This window comes from Drosophila biarmipes, chromosome 3L (assembly GCF_025231255.1).
Source record: "Drosophila biarmipes strain raj3 chromosome 3L, RU_DBia_V1.1, whole genome shotgun sequence".
Taxonomy (NCBI): Eukaryota; Metazoa; Arthropoda; class Insecta; order Diptera; family Drosophilidae; genus Drosophila; species Drosophila biarmipes.
Genome location: NC_066613.1, coordinates 20,363,423 through 20,382,932, shown reverse-complemented (window position 1 = coordinate 20,382,932; position 19,510 = coordinate 20,363,423). Strand labels below are relative to the sequence as shown.

General features: G+C 39.8%; 3 protein-coding genes across 5 annotated transcripts in view; 2 read left to right on the top strand and 1 right to left on the bottom strand.

The window, feature by feature from the left end:
* LOC108035068 (venom dipeptidyl peptidase 4) overlaps positions 1 to 19,510 on the top strand; it is a 79,892-nt gene that overhangs the window by 47,439 nt on the left and 12,943 nt on the right. Inside the window, exon 2 of one of the 3 annotated variants that reach the window (XM_017110459.2) lies at positions 19,145 to 19,254. The exons of the other annotated variants lie outside the window; for them this stretch is intronic. Within the exon in view, the coding sequence (XP_016965948.1) occupies positions 19,207 to 19,254 (48 nt within the window). The 5' untranslated portion in view covers positions 19,145 to 19,206. The remainder of the gene's footprint in view (positions 1 to 19,144; positions 19,255 to 19,510) is intronic. 3 annotated transcript variants of the gene reach the window in all.
* On the top strand, positions 10,184 to 10,867 carry LOC108035074 (thioredoxin-2). Its single transcript, XM_017110467.3, has one exon. The coding sequence runs from the start codon at positions 10,311 to 10,313 to the stop codon at positions 10,719 to 10,721; it is 411 nt and encodes a 136-aa protein (XP_016965956.1). The 5' UTR covers positions 10,184 to 10,310; the 3' UTR covers positions 10,722 to 10,867.
* LOC108035069 (uncharacterized) lies at positions 14,115 to 15,192 on the bottom strand. The gene has a single exon (XM_017110461.3). The coding sequence runs from the start codon at positions 15,096 to 15,098 to the stop codon at positions 14,352 to 14,354; it is 747 nt and encodes a 248-aa protein (XP_016965950.1). The 5' UTR covers positions 15,099 to 15,192; the 3' UTR covers positions 14,115 to 14,351.

Sequence of the window (19,510 nt, the reverse complement as noted above, 5' to 3'; positions counted from 1 at the left end):
TTGACAGCTCAAGATAAACTCGGTGTGGGCGATGGTGCAGAGCCATAAATTGGCCAAGTGACTTGTTGGCAGGCTTAATTATGGCTTTATCGCTCAGACCGTTTGACTTTGAAGGAATTGAATAAATTATAAATCAAAAACTTATGAGCAAGTAAATAAATTGAAGAAGAAATTAAATGTATCTGCATCCTTATGATATTCTCTTTACTCTTAATGAAGCCATTCCTTTACTCTCAATTATTGTTCTGTAATAACAAATTCGATTATTATTAGACTTTTCTTCTCCATCAATTGTACATTTGATATGCAGTATTTTGTTTCTCTCACATTTCCCTTCCCTCCGCCCAACTCGATTCCTTTAATCTCCGTTGGAGTCCCCAAAGGACATTTAGCCCCCTTGCTGGTTGTTTTCCTTTCGACTACTTCCTTATCTGCACGAAGGACTCTGGCAAATTTTCAGGATTTTTGACTTCAATTATATGAATACAGTAAATATTGGATTTTATTGTTGGTGTTTCCTGGCTTAAGGATTTTGCCATAAACTTGCTCCTTTGCATTTTCTTCTAAACATATTTTCCGCCTCCAGAGCTCTTTACTACCACAAATTGAAAGTACCTTCCTGAAGTTTTATTTTTTTGGCAGCTCCTGGCTACTTTGTAGTTGCCATTAAAACTAGTTTAACTACGCGGCTAGAACATGGCGGAATTAATTTTTTCATTTCGCCGTGCCAAAGTTGAGCCAAGTTTTTTTATTACCCTCTACTTGGGTTATTAAATGCAATCTCCTTTACGTGAAGGCGACATTAATAAGCTCGAAACGTGTGGCCCTCTACTATATATATATAGAGAGAGCCACATATATTTGCGTGTGTACTGCCAGCGAGGACATTGTTAAAGTTGACAGCCAGCCTAGATCCCTGCTGCCGTACATTAAATTAAATTTATATGCTTATTTATGAACTTGCAACAATGAAATATTTTTCCTACAAATAAAACTTGAGCCCAACGAGCCGGAAGAACTGCGGGCAGAAAGGGAGCGCACCATCTGGTGTTGGGCTGCAGGCAGAAGGAGAAAGGTAGAGGGAGGTGCGAAAGAGATGGCAGTGGTGAGGTGCGGCCAGTTGTAGTTTGATGGCTTTTGTGAGTGGGCGGTGGGAAAAAAGGCGGAAAAGCCAAGGGAAAGTTGGAAGGCTTTGGGCGGCTTTTATGGCCAGCCTTACGCCTCATAAGTGTATTTCTGATGGCCATTTAAGTATTTTGCGTTATTGCTTTTTTACGAAATGAGTTTCTGACTGACTCGTGTCATTGCAATGAATCTTGGATGTGAAGCAAATCATCATATTTATATTTCCAAGTAATAGACGGAGAAGAAGCGACTATAAAAGGTGTTATGGGTTAGGTAAAGATGGTGAGAAAGGGTCTTGAGCCAGAGTTATGGTTTCAATTAATCCTAAGACATGTTTTTACATATTTCATATGAAAATACCCCACTGATTTGCATACAAAATCCATTTTTGCTACTCAAATTTCGATTTCCTTGAAAATTAATTAGATTTCACACTCGCCGCCCTTTCTGCGGCGACCCTTAACCCCTTTTCGCAACACACTCGCACATAATTCAATACCACAATTACCATGGCGCAGCCTAATTGAGCCATTTAATTGTCATATAAATCTTATCGCTTTTATCGCCCTGAGACAGGCGAAGGAGCAACCGCAGAGCCAGAAGTTCCCAGGAGACAATACAGCCATAACAACTTTAATTTGACTTCACTGAACTTGAATCTGGCCATCAGGAGCGACTTCTTGTATATCGTAAACATTTACGATATTCAATAAACTTTTATTCCCGACTGGGCGGACATTTTAAAGTTTTTTATATGTTTTGTGTTCACCGCTCTTGGACAAACTGGCGCTGGTAAAACAGTTAATTGAAGTGCGTTCTTAGGGGCCAGGAATGGCTTAAAGAGGGTTGGAAAAGGGGGGGGAGAAAGCTTTATGGACTCTTGGGCAGTAGTTGGCTTCCCTTTTTTTTGTCCAGCTTTTCTAAGCTGTTTCTGCGTTCCCTTTTACGCTTCTGTTGTCCCTTATTTTTTTTTCTGCATTTTTCGTAGCCGACTAAGCTGCAACTCATGAGCGGACAATTTGCAGCCGTCGAGCCAGAATCGGAACCGTTTTCCACATTTAAAAATATTTTTTGTTTCAGCCCATTGCCGCTTGCCTGCCCCACAAATCCCCAAAGCTGTAAATGGAATTCATTGCAGTTCTTGTACACTTCAAGAGGTCCTTTTGTTGTTACACTTTACGACGCTAAAGTACAAAAGCTGTAAAAGATCCTGAAAATAATCAAATACTATAATAATTTATTTGTACTTTTCGGTTAAAATTACATAAAAATTGATGTATAACATTACAGAACACTATATTTTTTGATATAGGATATTCCCATAAACAAATACTATACTAATATTTGTTTCATCTTTAGTTAGAAATATTTAAAAATATTAATTTAACTAAAAATGTATAAGTTCCTTACAGAAAAACACTACATTTTTTTTTGTAAAGGGTATTCCTTTCTTCAGTTCAGCCTAACCCCACTTTATCAAACTTTTTTGTTTTCCTTGCCGCTTGGAAAGATTCCTTTCTTGCGGCCAAGTTGACTTTAAGTTCTGCAATTCGGTTCGGTTATGATTCCATTTACTGGGCCGGCAATTTCCATAGATTGCGGTTGTAATTGCTGCACGTTTTTGTATTAGCCTCATTTGGGTCTGATGCCCCCATACGAGACGTGTTCCAGCGCCCGAAAGTCGGCTGCAATTTCCAGCCTTTCTGCGCCCTGACATGTTTGGTCTCCTTTTAGCAACTTTTCCATCTCTTTCGCAGCAGCACTGGCCTGGCAAACATTTTAAACTCTTGGCAGGCCAACAGAAAGACGGGCGGCAAGAAATGGGAGTGGCAGAACCAATTGCAATGCTCATTGCCAGGCTGTTGACATTTTAATAAAAATTATTCGTCGCATTGCGGGGAAATCGTTGGGGGAGGCGGCGGAGGAATGCTTTCAGTGTGCAAAGACCCAGGACGATGGTGATTTAGGGGCTAGCAGTTCGCAGGGACAGGGAGTGGATAAATGATTTGAAAGCGCATTCATTGCCAGCAAAATGTGTGTGCGAAAATTAATGCGAGAGCAACCATTCAAAGAATCCGTAATGAAAACCGATAAACACTAGCAATGCAGCTTTCCAAGCGACTGAGCACAATAAAACGGAATGTTTAGGCTTAAAAAGTGACCCCCCAAAGGGGATTTAAGGCCTTCATTTGGCAGGGTTTCAAGCCTAGTGCTTTCTGTTTATGTGCTATTAAAACTACAAATTATAACTAAATTATGCAATTAGGAAAATATTTCTTTTTCGATGTATACTTCATAAGCCAAAAATATATATTTTTTAAATTTTTTATCTATCTATGGGAACTCTTTCTCTAACTGTTTTCTTCTTAATTTGTTACATTTTGCGCTCACTCGACTAATTTACGACATAATTAAAATACAAATATTTTCCGCCAATATTTATTCTTGTTCAAATTGACAGCCGGCGGCAGCGACAAAAAAGTAAATGGCCCAATGCACACTCTTGAAATATTATTACGAAAAAATAGGACACTGGGACTCGTAAATCTTCACCCAAAAAACGCAGACACATTGACCTCCAATAAAGTGAACATTTTTTTCGCACAAAAGGAAAGTATTCCAAATGCAAATGAAAAAGGGAAATCAAAGAGGCCAGGGGAAAATAAGATGTACGCAAATAAATTGCATTATCGTTGATTTGCAAAAAATTTATTGCATATAAACAAATTGCTGAGGCAACAAATCTATTGTTTGGATTTTTGTGTCTGCGGGGGCGAATGGCAAAGCGACTACAACGAGAATCAAAAGGCAATCAAATCCTCAAATAACCCCAAACGAAAGACTTTCGTACAATATAATTCACTTTTACTATAGGGACACAAGGCATAAAGAGCCCATGAAAAGTTGCAGGAAAGAACCCGCTGGCATGGGCTGCATAAAATATTCAGAATGTTGGTCTGTGCGTTTGGTTTTAGTTCTGGCGCCCTTTTGTTTGCTGAAATATTTTTTAATAATTCTATAAATCTATCACCTATTATTTTCAAAATTTCATAGTTTAAAAAATATTTATTATAAAATGAAATGATTCGTTTGAAATGGTTTGACCTTGAGTTCTTTAAAATATGTTTAATATATAATGACATTTCTGTAAAAACAAATTTTACCAGTTGTTTTATAAAAGATATTTTAAAATTTTTACAAAAACTTAGCTTTTTTAAATAATAATTTTCAATATAAAAATATTACATACAAAAGGGTGTTTTATAGTTTTTATATAGGAGCCCAGTAACACTACAACTATACACATAGTTCCATTGTAGTTTTCAAAACTCAAGTTATGCCGCATTCCATAATCAAAGACTTTGGCTGCCAGTTATAAGCCGTCAATTTCGCTTTTACAACTGATAGTTGAAAGTGCCGCGTCACATCGCTCCATATATCATCTATAAAGATTGTGTGCCCGATAGAAACCCAACGACAGCTCCCTATCGGGGACCCAACCAGAAATAATCTGGGCAATACCTACTCGTGTTGCGGGTAGATTGCGTTCCCCAGTTCTCCTCGAGCACCTCCAATTATCGCAAACAGCTGTGGGAGCCCGTGAACAAACGAACCCGAGAGCTCTCCAGTCCTTAAATATTTCCGCACAGTTTGCTTTTGCAGCACTTGCACTTTTCCAAGCCCCCGGGCCCCAAGGCTCTCTGACTAATTTTTGCTTTTACCCCTATTGCGTATAGGTGGGGTTTAGCCCGGCCAAACATAAATTCTGTTGGGTCAGTTCAAGCACGCACCGAAATTAAAAAAAAAAAGCGCAGAGTAAAGTAAAAAGAATGGGGGAAGTTGAAAAATTGTTTGGGTTCGGGTTGGGAAAAAGCAGCAAATGGAGGCTTACAATTGCAAGGGTTTCGGTGGCAGTCTTAAAGGGTCCTCGAGAGCCCCGACGCCTTAACCTTGCCGGGTAACTAATGGGTTAGGGCTTCGTACATTCGAATTCAAGCAGCATCCGCGTAAACTTCTCGTTAGGCGGCAGACCAATTGACATTGAATTTAATTCCACATGAAGTGTTTTGGCATGGCGTGACATTTGAATTGGTAATTCCTGAGCCCGCGAGAGATGCCACCGCGAGTGGGGTGGCAGATGCCCCCCAGCCCTCTACTCTTCTTTGCCCCTTTTTGGCATATCTTCGGCCGCCCACACCACCGAACGGAAATTGCCTTTTTTGCGCAACTTCCGCTTTTGTGCGAGCCCCTTTCCCGGATTTTTCCCACCCAGCTTCCAGCGATACTTCAGTAAATGACAGCTTGCCATTGCCTCATCATGGAGTTGCACTCAGAATAATTACCCACCACTTTTCACTCACAAATATTTTATTTATTTTTTATACATTTTACTTATTTTCAACTTAATCAACTTAGCATATGCATTCAATAAACTATTTATATTTAAAATCTCTTTTCTAAAATTAAAAAACTAGGTCTTTGATTAAGGTAATTTTTTTGGTTAAATCCAAATTAATTGTAATTATCTATAATGAACGGAAGACATTATTTTAAAAACAAAAAAGTAGCTTATTAATTATCTATTTTTATAAATATTTATTAGTTTGTAAAAGCAAATCGTTAGAATATAAATATAAATCTAAAAAAAGGAATTCTTCAACTTAGGAATTATTTATTTTACTCAAAGTAGAAGATGTTAAGGTAGTGGAAAACTCCTTTTCTCTAGAATTTCCTTTTAAAACGTTGCCTAAATTCACTCATATTCTTTTGAGTGTGATCCTGTTCCTTCAGCGTGCTCCTGCAGCACTTCCTAGTTTCAGCGACACTTGGCATGGCACGCATAAAGCTGTCAATGTCAATGTAACGTGTTAATTTCAAAGTGGTTTAGTTTGTTGACGCAGCCTGTTAGGCAGCGGGAAAGTAAGCGAGACCAAGGAGATGGAGGTGGAGATGGAGCAGAAACAGGACCCCGACAAGGGCAACCCATTCGGGAAAAGAGCTACTTCTTCCACCATCTGGGACGTAAAATGTTAAGGCACATGTGGTTTTTATGCCACTCATGAGCTCTGTTGGGAGTTGCTCAACTGCCTTTATCCTTTTTGCTCACTGCCTCCTGCTGCTGCTGCTGATGATTTCTATCATGGCATTTGATTGATTGAAACTTTTGCCCGAGCCGAGGGTTAAGGGGCCTGAAAAGTGGTGAAGGGCCTCGGAGGAAAGCTGCTTAGGGAGCTGAAGTTGGCTGGTTGTGGCATTTAGTTTATTGAGGCATTTTGCAAGCTGTCGGCCAAGTATTGGCAAAATATTTGCATTTTAAAGTGATTAATTATGGGGGCAAAGAAACTTTTAGCAAGATGCAGAACGATCTGCGTCAAGTACAGTCACGTCAAAAGTCGATTACCAATGGCAAAAGTTATCAATTTAAAGTCAATTGATTATTTGACGATATTAAAACGATAGGGATTGTTAAAAGGAAAATAAAAGAGGTTAATAAAATTATAAAGAAAATTTAAAAATATTTTTATTGAAAGGTAACCAATTCAGAAAGTGAATTACCCAATAAAATATCGTCAAGTTTCATGAAAACACTTCGTATTGTTTTTGCGTAAAGGATTCTGATCCTCAAATCCAGTAAGCCAAGGGAAAGCTACCAGAAAATCCTGCGGCTATGCTGGCAAAAGAATAAAGTAGGCCTACTGTCACGCCGCTAAGTACAGTCGGCCCCAGTTACATGGGTCGATAAGTACCCCGCCAAGTCTGCGCCTGAATGAAGCAATTCCAATGAGTTGCAGCCATCCAATTTGCGGATTCTCGCCAAAGCCCGAACATAAAAGGACTTCAGCCTGCCAAATTCAGCAGGCGGATGCAAATCCCATTCACACTTGGGCCACGACGAACCGAAAAACCAACCAGAGTCGGGCCCACATTAGCAGCTTGTAAAAACTGTGAATGCTCCAAGCAGAGGGACGTGTTTGTAGTCCTGTTTATGCGCCAACGCCTCCTGTTACTCCTGTTTATCCTTCGCCCTCAAGAACCCCCAAAAGCACATCCTTCGCTCCACACGCCCAAGCTCATTACAAGGCTCAGCACCGCCAAATGCCAACTGTCATGTGGCTAGGGGTGAGCCTCGAACTCAGGAGTACCAGAACCCAGTACCATAACAACAGGAACTACGGGGGAAAAGCCCAGGCGGAGAGCCCGGGAAACGGGGAAAATTTTCAGCCTCGGTTCGAGCATCAACATTTTTGGCAGCAAATAAAATTTGCTTGTGTTTTCAGGGGATTTTCGTTGACAAAAGGCGTTCGTGGCAGGGACGAATGGGAAGCATATTGTGTTCGGCCAGGCAGGCAAATAAGTGTGCAATGCTACACAGAAAAAAATGGTATATAATTTAAGTAAAATAAAAATTATTATTTTAAAAATAAATAGAAAAGAAAAAAATTAAATTATGCTACTTGGTAAACTATGTACAAAAATTCATTAAGCTTTCTTATTTTATATCAAGTTAGTTATAAAAATATTAAGCTTTAGCTTTCCTAAACGAAAATACATACAAATCTAAAACCCTATTTTGATAGCTTACAAAATAACTAAAAGATTTATTAATTTACCAAATATAATAAAAGTGTTTAAAAAATCTACAAATAAAATTATTTTCATTTTGTAATATTTTTTAATGATTCAACACTTTTTATCCAAGTCTTAATAAAACCATTTACGAGCTAAGTCCCTAATGAATGATAGTGGGTTTCCGCCAGTGTCGCAAAACAGGAAGCGGAAATAAGAGTGGCAGGAAGTGGGGGCCCTTTGTCCCAGCCCACGACGCACTCTAAAATCCAAATGCACGAGACTTTCATTGTCGCACGACGGAGCTCATAAACTTGTTAACTGAAATTGCCGTTTTGGTGTAGGTGCTGGTATTTGGGCATGTCCCGTGCTTTCTGTGTTTTGTGTACGGATTGTTCATCATTTTGTCAGCCAGCATCTGGCATTGACATGCTTAAACGTGCTCCATAACACCGTTTCGGGCGTTGTTGTTTCGAAAAACAAAAGCCAATTATGTGGCCTGGACCGCACACAACCAACTGCTGACCTGCTGGCCAAGAGCTGTGAAGCTGGAAAGCCATGCTACAGAAAGCCTGAGAATAGCATACTTAGGGGGGCCAGCAAATAGCTGGCATATCTGGCTTTATCTCAAAACTTCACACTATGACGGACAAATTTCTCAGATTTCCTGGCGGTTTTATGGCCTCGAGCGGGGTGTAATGTGTGCGTGTGTGTGTAGGCCAAACAACAACCATCAACGTAAAATTGTCGCACTTAAACCAAAAGAAAATCCATCACGAATTCCGGATCTTGTGATACGCAGACAGGAAAATTTGATTTGTGCCAAGAGTGACAATAATCCTAGCCCTTATTTTGGCCCCATACAGTTACTAGTTGACCGAAAAACGCGTACATATAGCCATGTATTTATTCTGCATGCCGGCCACATGGCGTATGCGCAATAAAAATAACTGTCTAACCGCATAACCGACTAGCCCGAGGAAACTGAAAGTCCACGAGTATGTTTCGTGCACTCGAAGCAATTTGTCTTGCCAGCTACGTGACTTATTCCACTCGCCGAGTACTCCATCAAAAGCACGGATATATAGCATAGAAATATGTTCGCCGGATGCCTATGTTATTCCCATGCCCGGCCTTTTACTACCTTTCGCATTCTCGACGAGCTGCGCGCTGCGAGGTCAGCACTTTCGCTGGCGGGACCGAAAATCCTTGCGACTACCGGATGTTGAACTGATTGCACAACATGTTGCACCACTGCGGCACCCATTTCCGTTCCATTCCATTTCGTTTCGTCGCTAAGCGCCGCTCATTAGGTTATGAAAGTCGTAGGTAAAGCCACGGAAAAAAAGGAACACGAGAAAATATTATAATACAACATTTTTGTAAAATTTTAAAAGTCTTTAAAAATAAATTAAAAAATCAATTTTCTGCATGTCTATACAAATATTAAATATGGGTTAAATCAATGAAACATTTCTAGGAAACTTAAAAAAATATAAAAAGATACCGTCATTTGTTTTTTTTTTCATTGTTTGAAGAAGAAGATTAAATACTTTTTAAAAAATAAAAACTGAAGAAAATAGTCTTGTACATGTGACACCTTTTTATCTATCAATCAAAACATTAAATCGAAAAAGTGGCATGAATTCCAGAATTTCATTACCCTTTTTTTGTATGACACAATCAACGAGAGAACTGAAACCTTTTCGCTAAGTGCAACCAGATACAGCCACCGGATTATCAACGAGTATCCCAATGTCAAGTGCCAAGAGCTTAAAGAGCCCAGCGAAGAGAATTTTAAAATCAACTGAAAGATACACTTGAAGCGGGCTTAGACCGCAAACAGCCACGTGAACAAAATCCCACACAGTACAAAAAGTGCCAGGAAAAGGGCAGCAAGAAAAGAAAGCGAAAATGGCCGTGAGAGAAAGGCTTAGGCAAACACACTCAGGAGATAACGCCCCCATTGTGTAGCAAGCAAATGTGTAGCAAGAAAAGTTGAAGGGGGCGTGGGCGACTTAAACACACTCAAGATACTGCGGTGCATTTGTCTTAATTTGTGACAAATGCAAGACAAGCCAAACAAGCTGCCAGCACTATGAAAAATGCCAAGAAAGTGGAAAAACAAAAAGGAAAAATCGCTTTTAAGCCACTTTAAGAGTTTGTTCCAAAGCAACCTATTGATAGAAGGTAGAAGTAAAACAAAATGGCGGAAATAAATATTTTAAAAAATCTGTGATTCTTAAAATTTTGTACATCAATTACTTAAGATATCAATTTTTGCTACTTTCTATATTTTTGGGTGTTGTCTTAAGATGTTTACCAAAGCTCTTGGTTTTTCTTTCACTGAAAAGGGCACTCAAAGCTTGTCGTAAGACCAAAAATCTCCAACAAAAAAGGTGTAAACCCTCAAACGCCCACCATTAAAAACAAAGACACGTCCATTAGCAAGATGGGAAGAGCATGCGTTAGGATTCCCAACTGGCTAAGAACCTTTTGTCACTTGCTCTTCAACACCTTCTAAAATATTACAGGAAAACTCAGGAAAAAATCAAAATTTTTGTGTTGACAAATTGTTAATAAATTTGAAAGCTTAGTTGCTATCTCGGGGACTACCTATGGATGGGCAAAAGAAAGTGATCGTCGTAGAATCGAAAAGCAACTACGACAAGCTCATCGAGGATGCGGGGGCCAACAAATACGTTCTCGTCGAGTTCTATGCCACTTGGTGTGGTCCTTGCGCGATGATTGGGCCCCGTCTAGAGCAACTGGCAACGGAATACTCTGGGCGAATGTTAATCCTCAAGATCGACGTCGATCAGAACGAAGATCTGGCCATTCAGTACGAGGTCAGCAGCATGCCCACCTTTCTGATCATCAAGAACCGGGTAACACTCATCCAGTTCGTGGGCAGCAATGTCGATAGAGTCGTCACCACGGTAGAAAAATTTGTGGGCAAGGTTGAGGACACCAAGGAGAAAAAACCAAGCCAGGGAGCTGCAGATCCATCTCCTTTGTCAAAGCTGTAAGGTTTCCGGAAAAAATTAATATCTCGGGGTTCTAAAATCCAAATCAAAGTGTGTGGAAAAATGTTAGTACGTGTCGTTAGATAATGTAATAAAATCTATAATATAAAAGTAACTATGCTAGGTCAAAATATATATATTTTCTTGTATATTTTTATGAGCTCCCCCACTGTACGTTTTGTGGTTTCATAGGTATTCATCATTATAAGATAACAAATATTAGGTTGACAAAGACGGTTTCCTTGGAATTTCTATACAAAAACAAGGTGCTCTCACCACCAAATGAAATCCACATCACAATGTTTTGTGAAAAATAATTATAGAAACCTGTTTATATGTAGCTGCGTAAAGCGATGAAAGAAGAACGAAAATAGACATGTGACAGAGGAAGCTTTACACTCAAGGTAATTAAATTTTTTCATTATAAATATTTTTATTAAATACCAGAGGCCCGAGTGAGTGGTATTAACCAGGGGTTACCCGCCACTTAAAGTGGCGCCGTTAACGAGATTTCCAATTAAGTAGATGCCAGCTTGGCTATCTAAAGCAGTGTGCACTTCAAGTCCCGCACCCACCTCGCCGAGAACAAAGAACCTTTTGTTGCTTAGAGTCCCCATCCAGATGCAATCGGGGATCTACTTTATAGGGAGGCGGCATTGTCCTAAGCCATTGTTAGTGCCCGTAAGCTGGCCATATGTGCGACTCTCGCCTGGCGCTGGCATTATTTCAATTAGATTAATTAAGCCCGGCCCGCACGGCTTTGATGCCTGATGTGTGAGGGTGTGGACAGAGCGAACTATTTTTAGCCCGATATGCTTAAAACAAAAACAAAAAATCTCTTGGTAATCGGATTTAAAATGAAGGGTAGGAAATGTCAATTGACAAAAGAAAATATTTGGCAAGCATTACTTCTCACCAATGATGGTATACTCATCTTGCCTTAAATAATTACCTTTTCATTGTCAAACTATATTTTATAGAAATGCCTTTGAGCGTTGTATTTTTAAGATATCGATAATATCGTTTGTCACCACTGCAAACCGGAAATAGTGCAGCCCCATCTGGCGGCCGCAACTTTAAAAGCGAATCAGCAACAGGACCGGAAGGAGTGGGACACACAGAGGGTGGGAGAATGGGAGCAAGGGGCGGCTTATATGTCCCTAGGGCCTGACAGCTGTAAACTGACACATTGTTTTACTCAACCTTCAGCTGAGTGCAATCCTCTATTCTCATTCCCTTTAACATTCCTAAGGACCTTATTGAAAACTTATTTGTCTTGCCGGTTTTCGTCGTCGTTCCTGCTTTCTTTTTTTGTGAGCTCTTGCTTTTATTTTCGTTATACCGTAAAATCGAAAACTTTGCTGGCGTTTAATATGGGCAAAGAATGCTGGCGATAGAGAGAGACAGAACGTCATGAGAGCAAGGGAGAGGGGTATAGCGATAATAGTAAGCGACAGCATGATGCTAGCTTGACTTTCCTCAGCCGGAGACATTTGCATTTTTATTAAAATGAGAAATTGCAGCAGTTGCAGTTGACTGAAATGCTGTCTTCCTCGACCAGGCGCCACAGGGATGGACAAAAGGCCAAGCCTCGGATGAGGGTTAAGATGGTGCAGTAGGGTTAAAGCGGTTTCGGATACGGAAGTGTTAAGCCACCGACAATAGAATATTATTTTTGATAGTCTAAGTAGTACAAACCAATATGGTTGGTTCTTGAACACCAATAGAAAAAAAAAACATAAGGATAAAGAGAACTCCTATGGGTTAAAAGAAGATTAATTGTTTTATATTTTAATATTTTTATTAAAGATAACATAAAATTATCCTTAAATCTTAGAAACAATGTCCTTTAAAATTTTTATAAGTCCAAGGATTGTTATTTCAACCTATAAGTGTTATCTTATTTGAAATAAGATTAAATTCCTAAGTATTTCTATAATAAAACACTTTTTTCCCGGTTCTGAATTTAAGAATTTTAATGATACCTTTTAGAGGTATTATTACCAATAATAGCAGCGTTGTGTAAAGCCACCAATCAACTATAAGCTCATTAACTGATATGTAGTCACGCCAAAAACTTAACTAATAATTCTTTAGGCAAGCTGCAGTTAAACAATGGAAGGAACTTAAAACCATATGGTGGGGTAAAATAGTATGAGACAGAGAAGTGTGGGCTATAAATTTGGAACTCGACCAATGCCGAGTCTTCGGTTTGGTGCGTTGTTGAAATTTATATGCCAGGCCCTGCCTTCTCCATGCCCCCTCCTCAGCTCCCTAGGCATCTCTTTTGTTATGCAAGTTAATCCTTTTTATAGCTATTGTTCAGCGCATCAACACGCCCCCCGTTGAAGAGCACACGCAACCGCCCACGCCCTGTGCATTTGTTTCATGGGGGTGGTGAAAATGGGGAAAAAAAAGGGGGGAAAGAGGACAAAGGGGGGTCTAGGGGGTCTAGGGGGTTAGCAGCAGCTGTGGCACATGTCAGTGCATTTTTCAACGGCTCCAAGAGGCGACACTGCCAAGCCAACATATTAGCTGCCACACATGCCGCACAGTGGGTTAAGGAAAGACCAACGGGGTGGGGGAGGGGGTGGATAGTGGCGATACCATTGAGTAAACACTGGAAAACAAGAGCCTATCTCAAGAACCCAAAGGGAAATTTGTCTTTTGCAACACTAGAAACCCATTTCTTAAATGCAGGTTCTAAGGAAATACATAATAATAATAAAAATATTTTAAGCACAAAAACGACACACAAAATATTTTATATATACTATCGACTTTTCGACTTTTAAAGATACAGTTGTGAAAAACAAATATTTTTGTCTCTGTTTAAAATTAGGAAAGATATTCCTGGTTGTTATATGTTTTTCCTTCTTTTCCTTTTTCCAATTGAAATAAAATGAACACTCAATTAAATGTTGAAATATTTTTCTCGGTGTCGGATTGGACTCCGGCCGGAGCTGATGCATGTGCAGCTACAGCTACTGCTGATATCCGGAGCTAAAATCTGGCGCATGTTGCGGCCGCAGCAAGTGTTTGTGTGGCATGCCGCAAATTCATTATTATTTCCAACTTCCCACCACCCCAGCTGCATATAAACACTTTCCCCTATGAAGGGGCAGCGGCTGCTTGGGAAAACTGGGGAAAACAATGGAGAAAAGCTTGCCGCCGGTTGAGAGGACCTTAAAGACTTTCAACAAGTAGCAGCAGCCGTGGCGGCAGCTTGAAAGCAAGTTCCTTCGAGTTGTTATCCATTCCAGGAGACTTACAAAGGATCTTTGCTAGCTTAAGTGAGCAGCAGTTGAGGGAACGAAGTCAAGTACGGGTCAATTTGTTCCTTCTAATGTTATTATTCTGGGGTTAGTTGTTAGCATTTTTAGCAGAGCTCAGAAATAAATCTCGTAAACATTGTTTAATATTTACTTTTGAATGCATTTAAGTAATTGGATAAATCTCTTCAATGGTAAAAGTGTCTTCTGGGTAATACTATTTTTTTTATAACAGATTGAAGTGTATAAATTTTGAATTTTTGGTATAGAAAACCCTGTGACAACTATCCAACTCTCTAGCAATGAAAACCATATTTTTTTAGTCTAACAGACCAACGTTGAAAGAGTTTTAGCAAATGTTTTAAACTGGATACAACCATTCAGCCAGATGACTGGAAATCGGTGGCTTCTTATTGGTGGCCTTGGCTTTGTTCTCCTCCTCATCGCTGCTGCACTGGCTGCAGTCGCTCATGCTGTTCCCCCGTCGGGGGATCTGGGCGAAGGCACCCGCTGGCAAGCGCTCCATAGACCTGAAATCCTCTTCGGTGAAGGCTCCAACTCCAGTTCGCATCCTTCGAGCCTGAGCCGAAGCCCGATATTGGGCCATAGCTCGGGCCTGAAGACGACGATTACGAAAGCGTGGTCGAGGAGGACTCTCGCCCTCGTCCGCCATAAATGTCGAGATCCGGCGAGTTAGGAGCTCTCTGTTCGAGCGCCGGAAACGAATAGGAGCGCCAGTACCGTTGAAAATCGGAACTGGATATTCCATATCCGACGATGATGAAGATAGTCTTGGTGATGGCGTCGATGGTGTTGACGAAGCCGATCGACGGGGTCTCAAATTGGTAGTGGCTCTTGTCGATCGCATGGTATCCAGCCAACGTCTGAACCTACTAAAAGGTCTTCTGACTTGAGGAATGTCGGACTCTCCGGATCCCGAAGCCTGGCTGCCTTCCACCGAGGAGATCGACACCGAGGGCGAAAAGGTATCCGATTGACTGGCCTGAAGATTTTGATTGGGACTCTCGGGCGACGGAGCGGAAGATTGCGACTGTTCCTCCTCCCCCTCCTCCGATATATCCAAAATGTCCGTTCCGGAAGAGGACATTTTAAAAATGACGAGCCAAGTTTTCCCGAATAAATCGAAAGGGTTCTAAAAACGTTGTAGGCAACTATATTTGACAGTTAATATTGACTTGTATTTCAAGGTATGGATCGTTAGAACTTGGGCTGACAATCAGTTATGCATATGCTTTAAAAATTAGAAATCATAACAGTGGATGAAGCAAAATTTTAAAATGGTTTTTTATGGACTTCTCAAGGCATTAGCTAAATGTGTCTCTTTCTATACCTCAACTATTTTTTATAAACTGTTTTATTTAGTCAAGTGGTTTTTGCTTTTCAAATCAAAGTTAAACAAAATGTATTTTATACATTGTACATTAATCAGATAACCTCGCATTTCGCGTTGCTTTTTAAAATGTATTAACGAGTTTAATTATTATTTAAATTCAAGTCTCATTCACCATGCATATAAGACCCGATCAGAATGAGAATAAGGAGGAGATCTCAGAATATGACTTGACGGTAGTGGATACCTATTTGCTCATAGAATGTTTGGAGAGCTTCCTATCCATAATGCCCACCACATTGGGCTTCATCCTATCTTGGATCCTTTGTGGGCATATGCCAACCTTTTCAGCCTGGCGATTTCTAATGGAATTTATTATCATTGGACTGCCAACCGTGATTTTTGCCACCGTGGGCAGCGACTATAGTTATATTTATTGTGCTATAATATCTATAGTGATTATGGGTCACCTTTTTAGAACTAGCTGCCCTTCAAAAACCCATGTGTTTGAGATCGGCAAAAGGCCTTTGGTATTTTCTCTAATGAGAGCCACTGCCTACAATGGAACCAGTGTCGCCATCCTGGCCGTGGACTTTAGGAGCTTTCCAGATGAGTTCACCAAGAGTGTGTTTTTCGGAACTTCTGCCATGGACATGGGCATTGGACTGTTTGCGGTGATCATGGGCTTGGTCTCTCGTCGTGCCAGGAATTTTTCCGATTTGAGGATGCTGCCCCGATCAGTGGTATCTTTGATGATCTTGGGACTAGCCCGCAACTTATTTTTTTACCTCAGTGGAAATGTTCAAGAAGAATCTGAGTATGGCCGTGACTTAAATGCTTTCTTTATTCTGGGATTCACCAAACTGCTGGGCAGTGTATATAGCTTACTGGCCAAATCGAATATGCAACTTTTGGGACTTTCTTTGGGATTACTTTCACTCCATGAACTAGTGCTGCAGTTGGGTATTTCCGATTTGGTGATGGATTATGAGGAGAAGAGACAGGGATTCGTCAGTGCCAATCGCGAAGGTTTCAGCTCCCTTAATGGCTGTGCGGCTCTCTATATGCTGAGCATGTGCTTCTCCAAGTGGTATACTGATACTGATCACTTGAGTTACAGCCAGCTAAGTGGCAAGTTTAAAAGAATGCTAGAAATGTCGCTTGTCAGCTGGGCAATAGCCCTCCTAACTATTCCTTTTTGGGACATTTGTCGTGTAACCTTCAATTTTGGCTATGTTTTCTGGGTGTTTGCCATCAGCGTGAGCCTTGTACTTATTTATGCCTACATCTTTGAATTGCTCCTTTCAAAAGCATGTGTCAAAAATATCTTTCTGTTTTTGGAGCTTGGAAGGAATAGTAAGGAAACCCCCGAAAACCTACCCACCTATGTCAAGAGCCTCAATATGAATGGACTGACCCACTTTATAGTGTCCAACGTACTAACTGGCTTGGTCAACATTTTCCTTAGTCCCGCCAAACGGAATGGTGTGGAATGTTTCCTAATAGTGTCTGTATATTTGTTAATTAACGACTTTGTCGTCTTCACACTGCTTAAGTATCGTATTCGTTTATCTTAAGTGATGTAGCCCAAAAACGTAATATAATAATTCGAATTTTATCATTTATCCAAAAGTAAAAATCTAAATCTATGTGTTAAATAAATATAAATTTTGTTGTTTTCCAACTATAAACTTTGAAATTTATCTTAGAAATAGTAATTAGCAGCAAGTGCTGCCAGTCATTGCCCCAACGGAAATTCAAATGAATTGAAGAACATAGAAAATACTCATCCACGGATATCTATCCCTCTCGGTTGCTGTGAGTGACTGCCCTCTGGCTTTTCAAGTTAAGTGGATTGTGTAAAATTGATGAAACTTCTGCTGGCTTTTCCCCCATTTTCCCCAGGCGTTTGTTTGCTTGGCCATCCGCTGCCTGTCGGTTGCCACTTGCAATTTCTTGTTCTCGCACTTGACAAATGCACAGATGAGAAATCAAATAGTTCGTCGAGCACATTGCATCTGTGGGATTAGCAGACAAGTTCCGCAGGAGGAAAAATTCGAATCCATATCAATAGACCGGCGATTTGTCAGTTGGGCATGGCTATCCCTCATTTAGGGACAACAAATTACTGGCCGCTTTTAAACTCATTAATATTTAATGCACTTAGGCCGCCCAACAGATGTGACCGCCACTAAAGGACATCAAATTCCGGCTCAACCGCAAGCTAAGGAACTTAAATGGGCCTTTTTCAACAAATACATACTGGTTTGCCTTGGTCAGTTGTAAATTTACTTAATGGATAGACAGTCCTTAGGAGGTAAAGTGGGGTATTTGTTTAGTTTAAGGAGCTCCTAAAACAAAGCAAGATAAACTCTTTGCGTGTATTGTAAGTTTTACAATTTTATTGCATACAGAGTTTTACAAACAAATGGGTAATTAAAAAGTAAAAACCCTAATAAAGTCCAAATTTAATATTCACTTAGTTCCCCATTTATTATTTTTTTTTTAAATATATTTTTATTTATTTAACTCAAATCTTTTGAATAAGCTGTTGTATTGAAAAGCCCGGTATAAAACCAAAAGAAATTCAAGCAATTGAAGACAGAAGGCTCTCAGCATCTGCTCCAAATGGAAAATCCAGATAATCGAAATACAATCACATCTTGTATTCCGACCTCTTTCGACAACTTCAAAGTTTTTCTTGGCCGCTATCTGCCGTCTGCCGTTTGACAATTTAGAAATATATTTTATGCACATTACCACAGAGGTCGCAGCACATTTATCACATTTGTCCTGCTCTGCTTTTGTTTACTGGCTTTTTTCTTGTATTTTGTACTTTTCGTTACCATTCCCCGTGGGGGATGCTGTGCCTTTATCTTCGCTTCCAGTTGGCTTTGCTCCGCTCACCTACGCTGGCTGTCTCTTTATAGTCGGCTACGCAATTCAATTTATTTGGTATTTCTTATTTATTTTAGTTTTTTTTCAACTTTTTTTCACTTGTATCCCCGCACCATTTTCCTCTGTGTTTTTTGGGCTCTTGGGTTCGCTTCGTGCGCTTTGGCACTGACAATTGAAAAACCGCAGCCAGGCGGGCAAACAAACCAACCAACTGACAAACAAACAAACAAACAAGCAGGCAAACAAACGTTTATAAACGCGGCCATTCTCGTTGTACAACGGGGCGTATGAGTTACGAGTTATGTGCAATGCGCAGTTGGCCTGTCTGCGTTTTTTGTGTGGCTGCCACAAAAACTTCTGGGTCTGTCTTCGTTGCTTCCTCGATTCGATTTTTCTTCGGTCTTGGTTTTGTTTGTTTGCTCATTTAAATTGTTTAATTTGCATTAAGCGACAGGCAGCAGTTATTTTCTTGGGATAAATTACTTGGGGCCTTGGTGAGCGTGTGTCATCAAAGGAATGAAAATCATATTAAATATATAAGACTCTCTGTTATTACATAAATACAAAGCTAAAAAACTGCTACTGGGTTTAAATTGTAACCAAGCACCTCTTAACGCCAAAATAAAAACTAAACAGAAAACAATTGAGACCACAATTAGAATTGCAATAAAAAACGAACCCAAAATAAAAACGCTCGAGAACAGATGTGAACATTTTTGAAAATATGTGAAGTGCAAATAAAATGTGTGCAATAAATCATTGCTAAAACGTCAGAATAAATACGTAAAAATGTCGAAGAAATATTCGCGGAATGCAGAACGAGAATTGCCGAACTGGAAACTGAATGAAACATCCAATAAATTTGTTTAACAATAAAAAAACATTTTTCCCCCTTTTTTACGCAGCTACAAACTAAAGCTTAATGCAAAGTTAGACGCCGAAAGCTGAGTAATTAAAATCCGATAAAATGTCTGGTAATGATGTTTCGGTTACTGAAACAGCACAAAGCGATCAGGTAAGTAATGGTCCTTAACAACCTTTATTACAAGCGAAAAAAAATTAAATAAAACCCCAAAAAACCCGAGTTACTCCAAACAAATCCACACAATTCACACATTATTGACACGAAATATAAAGCATGCTTTCAAAGCTTTTAAAACTATGAATATTGTACGGTAATGAAACCCTTTGATCCTACGCAGTTTAAGTATCAACTTTTATTTACATATTCCGTATTTGATTGCTGGCATGATATATGTTTGCTATGATTT

What these genes read in the sequence shown, in the direction of transcription:
- LOC108035074 (XM_017110467.3), top strand. Translation starts at nt 10,311, where the DNA reads ATGGATGGGCAAAAGAAAGTGATCGTCGTAGAATCGAAAAGCAACTAC.
- LOC108035069 (XM_017110461.3), bottom strand. Translation starts at nt 15,098, where the DNA reads ATGTCCTCTTCCGGAACGGACATTTTGGATATATCGGAGGAGGGGGAG.